We start from the raw sequence: 6212 nt of genomic DNA, 5'->3' as shown, positions 1-6212 counted from the left end.
TTATTATAAATGTTATGAATGCTAGTTAAGAAAATCAATAATTGTAATAATATATTCAATCTTTTTTTCAAATAAATACTTTCAATATTAGTCAAAAAAAAAACATGCAACATATTCAATCTTTTTTTAAAATTATATAATATTATAATGATCAAATATCATAACATTAAAAAATAATTATAAACATTTACGAACTAGAACTTAATATTTACATTAAAAGAAAAAAGAAAATTTAACAAATACTATATTTCATTCAACTTACAATCCAATAAATTGCTATTTGAAAATGCTCTTCCAAGAGGTAGAAACCAAGATCCTTGAAGTAACTATATATAGCTCGCTAATTTTCCTTTAGCTTGTGCAAGTAGAAGCTTGTCACAAAATCAATAAAAAATTAAGAACTAAGACTTTATTTGATCAACCATAGCTTCAACCAGATAAAGTCTTCTACAAGGCATTCCTTCAGCATCCATATTCATGTAACGAGGCACCTCCCTCAATTTATTAAAACAATTGTGGGGGTCCATCAACAACCCAAAGTTTGCATCAGAATCTCCAATTTGGGAAACCTTCACTTGAGAATAGCCTAATGTGGGTAAAAGCTCTTCCGGCCAATCACTATAGAAGTGGAAATTGCTTTTGAGTTCATGGGGTAAGTTTGTTGAGCACTCATTCATAAAATCTGCCAGTAGAACAGTGCTCCCTTGGCACTTGTCTGAGATCAATCTCAAGACATCTTTGGCATGTAAGTCATGGAGGTAGTAGAGAATGCCTTCCAGTATCCATACCGTGTTATGTTGTGGTAGGAATCCTGAGCTTAAAAGAGAGTCATACCAGTCCTTTTGTGTGAGGTCTGCTGGTACATGACAAAGAGTTTTGGCATGAAAGGTTAATTGCTGTTTTCCTGCTTGAGTGGTGGTTGTTGATGCCTCGTTAAGCAAAGCAACTTTAAGCTCCAATACTTTAGGAAGATCAACCTCAAAGACATTGCAACCTTCGAGACAAGTAAGACGATATACTCTGGCATCCATTCCTGTCGTCATCAATAAAATAACAATTACTTCACAAACATCTCTTAAATATATTTCAAAGAACCAAACAAATTTCAAAATTGAAATTCTTCCCGCTAAACTCAATTAAAAACTGTAACTTTTATATTTAAGAACAAACTTTTTTTTATCAAGATACTTTTTACAGCAATTCATACTGTTACTCGGTAAATTCCTTGTAATATGTGGTCAGACTGTAATCTCTGTCCAAGAAAAGCTAATCCATTATATACATTCTACTTTAAATTTGACGTTCACCCCACCTGCCCCATTAATTGTTTGTCTTTTAAACTTTCATCTTTACCCGTCATTTTAAAGTTACGTAACCAAAAAATTGCAGCTCCAGAAGAGCACAAATGTCAAATATACACCTCTGTAGAATACGATGCACAACTACTTGTGATATGCCCGTGTCAATTCATTTCCATAACTCAATAATTTGAATGGCTTACAATAAACACCTCAAATTGAAAGTACAAAAAAGACATTCCGCTGAAAAAAAAAATTAAGACAAGACATTTAATTTTAAAGTTATTAAAAAAGTACTTTGTTTTTTAAGATCTTCTGTTAAAAATTCAACTTATTTATACTTTTACTGTCTTCATTTCTCTGTATATAGGTAAGCTCAATTACTATTGTAATAGTGTTGGAAAAGCCCCTTAATTCTTTTACTTTGAGAAGCTGGAAAAAATTGATGATATGATAGAGAATAATAAATAATATACTAATCTCAGCAATTACACACCTTCAACTCGATATAGACAACCAGACCAAGATGCTCAGAAGTCAAAGATTATTACATAAAAGAAACGAATGTTCATCCTAAGCTTAAAAATGTTGGCTTATGGTAGTAACTCGGTTTATATTAAATATGAATTCACTATTTTTTTTTCAATTTGATTTATGATGGATCAGTTGGATTTATGATGGATCAGTTTTTAAATTATAAGGGTTTTTAGGTTGTAAATAGTCTTATTTTCATTAATAAGATTTAATTTTTTTAATTTGACTTGCTTGTACTTAGTATAAAAATTTAGATCATGTATCTTTAATCATTTTGGTAGAATAGATATTTTCTAATTTTTCATTTTTAAGAATATAATTGTATAAAATTTGTTGTGAAAATTGTTATATGAAACAAAAGATTTTTTGACAAAATATTTTAAAAACTTAATTTTATAAAGTTTGTTGCAAAACTTGTTTCATAGAAGGAAAGATCTGATAAGATATAGAATGTTTTACTATATAATATGTTAGAATTAGACAAATCAAAGTCACATTTTTTAAAATTTTAGATTTTGAAATGTGCATTTGAGATGAAGTTGAAAACTTCGCAAATTAATCAAAAAGATATTGCTACCACTTATTCATCTATAGTTCTTAGATTTCTATAATAAATAAATTGTTCTTTTTTTTCAACCATTCTCTCCCATTCAATGATATTTCATGAGATCTTAAACTCACATAAAAAATTGAGTTTGAAGTTTGAAGTATGCCTACTACTACAAAATTTATCAGACCTATTGCTTGTGAATGTTCCTGAAATTCTCAAGAATTTCCATAATTTTAACTACTAGCAATCACTAATTCATGTTTCCAATAACAAAAAGTTTGAGAACTGCTAAAACTAGTTACTAGAAGTTTTAGTATACGATATTGCAATTCAAATGAGTATCTCTTATAAGAATGAATAGTACATTTAAAACTTAGATTAAGTAAATAAATAATTCAACTATTTTTATTAGATAAATATAATTGATTTTTGTTGAAAGTCGACACTCTCCTTGACTACTATGATAATACTCACTTTTGACTCTTTAGACGGTTCCTTCTCGTCCTGAAATTGTTCTACTTGGTAGTTTCTGTTTTTGTATTCTTTCTTTTTTACCCACTTTTGACTCTCTAGACGGTTCCTTCTCGTCCTCAAATTGTTCTACTTGGCAGTTTCTGTTTTTGTATTCTTTCTTTTTTACCGTTGTCCTAAAATATGACAAAGAATACTGCTCCCCTATTGTATTGTTACTTTCGTCATCTTCTTTCATAATTCAACATTAACCAACACTTTTAGTCCTTTAAGAGAACCTGTGAAGGGAAAATATTTCGTTAAATATTTAATGTAGGAAATGCCCTATGAATCATGTACACTACGCTTGTGTACACGGTACTATTCCCGTGTATGATAATGGACAAACTAAGCAAGCCTATTGCTATTTTTGGGAAAAGAAGAGAGTCCCATGAACGTATTGTCCATTTACTTTTCAATGCAACGTGTCAGAAATCTGTGATGCCTGTAAGTTTCCCAAATTAATGGCTCCAATTATAGCGTCTAAGTTTACGAAACGTCCAAGGATCGAATCTCCCGAGGTCTATGAAACGTCGAAGGGTCGAGTCTCCCTAAGTTTAGAAGAATTAGCTGGTAGGGGTAAACGATTCAATTTTATGTAATTTTTGTGGACTTATACCTACCTAAAAGGTTACAAAACAGAAAGACCAGATATGAAGCCAAATCAGTCTTCTTTTACGAAAAGGAACTGTAAATTGTGCTAGTAAAGTAGAGGTCACAGGATCGAACCTGCTCCGAGCAGAACAACTTGACTTTCTCCCTCGAAACAGCGCAGAGCGGCCTCCAGCCTCGAATCGAACCAAAGCGTGCGCACAGCAAGCATAACGCCTGCAATTTCCCGCGCTTTGTTCAATCTGTCCTGTTTCATCTTCCCGTACAAATTTCTGAGATAAGTTTCCCCTGCAAGAATTTCAGCAACAGGATCGTGAATTACATGCTTCCACAGCGCCCGCCCGGCCGCCGTCTGGCAAGCCGTCCTCTCAACTGCTCCGCATTCTTTCTCAATCAATTCGTGCAAATTTCTCACGCTCTCCGAATTCATCAATCTCGACATTTGCAGCTCGCATTCGCAGGAGTCCTCGCTGCACTTGCATTCTTCCATTGTTTTCTGGCTCAGCCGGCAGTCAATTGACAGAATTTGTTGATGCTGCCGCCATGAAAGGAAGAGAAAAGGGGAAAGAAGAGAGAAAACAATGAGTTGTACTTGGGGCCTGACTGAAAACTGAGGAAAAGGCTGTGTCGTTTGTGTGATGGAAAAAACAGAGGATACTCAAAGGATGTAAAAGCAGGGGCGTGAGGATAACGAGGATGAGGCGAATGCATTGCCACACAAAATGCTTGTGAATATATCTCTGCCATTAATTTCCCGTATCGGGTTACTTGTCTTTAAGTGTCTCTGGGATTGGACGTCCCTTTGTGTTAATAAAAATGTGATGTGGTCCTTGCATTTTCACTTCTTTTATGGAGACGCCTTGTTTTACAATTGCTTTGAACTCCATTTTCCATGTGATGTGGTTCTCCCATTTTCACTTCTTTTATAGAGACGCCTTGTTTTACAATTGCTTTGAACTCTAATTTCCATGTGATGTGGTCCTTGCATTTTCACTTATTTTATAGAGACGTCTTGTTTTACATTTCTTTTGAACTCCCATTTCTACCTAAATTTAGGTCTAGTTATAGGAATTAGGAAATGGAACTAGAGTTGTTAATTTGGGAAGTGATTAAGTTAGGTATAGTTAATTGTTTGGCACATAAGAATTAAGAAAAGAGAATAGAGATGTTAATTTAGGAAGTAGTTATTCTCCTTGCAAAATGGTAAGCAAAACATATAATATCTGTAGAAAGGTATCATAATATATATGTAAAAGTACAATTTTGATGTGAGCGCGGTTTTGCATAGAGATGCGATAGAAATGTTGGCCTTTATTTGTCAAACAAAAGCAAGACATGGGCGGCAATAGCGGTGACTAGTAGGTTATCGAACTAAGAAATCATGTTTTAAGTGGGAATCACACTAAAAAGGAAGAGACATGCTCGATAGTAACAATTGTATTCCCACAGGAAGGGAGCCTAGAAAATATTGTCAATTTGAAATCAACCCACAAGAAAACATTATGGTTTGAAAGTATTGCATGAATGAAAAACACTTTCTGCTTTCAAGATTTGTCATCTACTAGTGAAAGTGAAAGGGTAGAGTTGAGTGTAACGCCCCGCCAAGGGATCCAAAAGAATTAACCTAAAGTTTCACTAAGGTTGCTAAACATTTTTTTTTTTTTTTAAAGTAAGAAAGTATGACATACACATCAAACAAATAGTAGCGGAAGCAATAACATGTAATCATCGACAAACATACATTGCAAGTTACATTTCTTAAAGATCCCATGACGTTGAGTCACGTTTAAATTTAATTAATTCTAAGTCTAACAACTATCACATACATAGAAAAGAATAATCAGAAACTCCAATGTCCATAATATACATTTGTTCTGAATGCTCCTTGGCAAATTAATTCGGAATGCTCATTCATCCACTGTACATGTCACAGGGTATGAAAGGCTTAAAAGAATATACATATGTAAAGATCAAGATACAACATCCTCAAATCCATGATACCAAGTACAGTAAAAATATATGAAACTATTCACTATACATGATACATCCATACATCCATAATGATAAAACATCTATCATAAAATCTATCCATCCATCATACTAATCCAAGAACATAGTGTAGGTAAATGCCAATCACGAAATCTCCAGCCACGGTGATCACGGAACGGATCTCAATGGTAAGAGTAAAAGCACTACCACCCGACTGCGTGGAACCTAAATGGTCCACTCCCACCGCGCTGAGGAGATAGTCTCAAGTCCCAAATAGGATAACAAAACCTATAATCATAAATACTCTCTAAGTCCAGGAAATCCTATAAGTATGCTAACTCAAGGGTTCCTAAAAAGATCGACATCTAAATCCCAGAGGTACCACAAGACACGTAGGAAACCTAATATGCAAGCAGGAAAGTGTCATCGCAAAAGTCATGTAGAAGTTACCCGAGCAATCCCTTAGGAATCCCGGGTCCCTACTGATCCTGCGGCCACTAGTATCCTCTCGTACTGACGAGGCATACTATGGAATGCAAGGTCGTAACCAAGCGTCCTCTCTACCCCATCCTAGTCTGTACTAGCACTCATGGCATGGGAGAGAACATACAATTATCTTGTTAGGTTCATTTTCTCTCATTTAGTGTAAATGTTTTCACTTATTAAAAACGACTTACAATGGGTTTCTCAAGGTAGCCTCTTAGGGCTCCGACCCCCAT

At 34.3% G+C, this 6212-nt stretch overlaps 1 protein-coding gene across 1 annotated transcript; it reads right to left on the bottom strand.

Annotated features, from left to right (window-relative positions):
* Window positions 1–231: 231 nt before the first annotated feature.
* LOC149550983 (Leucine carboxyl methyltransferase) lies at window positions 232–4144 on the bottom strand. The gene is made up of 2 exons (XM_089786529.1): window positions 3622–4144; window positions 232–1033 (listed from the first exon to the last, which is right to left on the bottom strand). The coding sequence occupies exons 1-2, from the start codon at window positions 3992–3994 to the stop codon at window positions 402–404; spliced, it is 1005 nt and encodes a 334-aa protein (XP_089642655.1). The 5' UTR covers window positions 3995–4144; the 3' UTR covers window positions 232–401.
* Between the last annotated feature and the right edge of the window lie 2068 nt (window positions 4145–6212).

Source organism: Cupressus sempervirens, chromosome 6, assembly GCF_028749045.1.
Source record: "Cupressus sempervirens isolate cs-2001-9-10 chromosome 6, ASM2874904v1, whole genome shotgun sequence".
NCBI classification, from domain to species: Eukaryota; Viridiplantae; Streptophyta; class Pinopsida; order Cupressales; family Cupressaceae; genus Cupressus; species Cupressus sempervirens.
The sequence above is the reverse complement of the archived record's forward strand: the minus strand, read 5'-3'. Positions and strand labels throughout refer to the sequence as shown.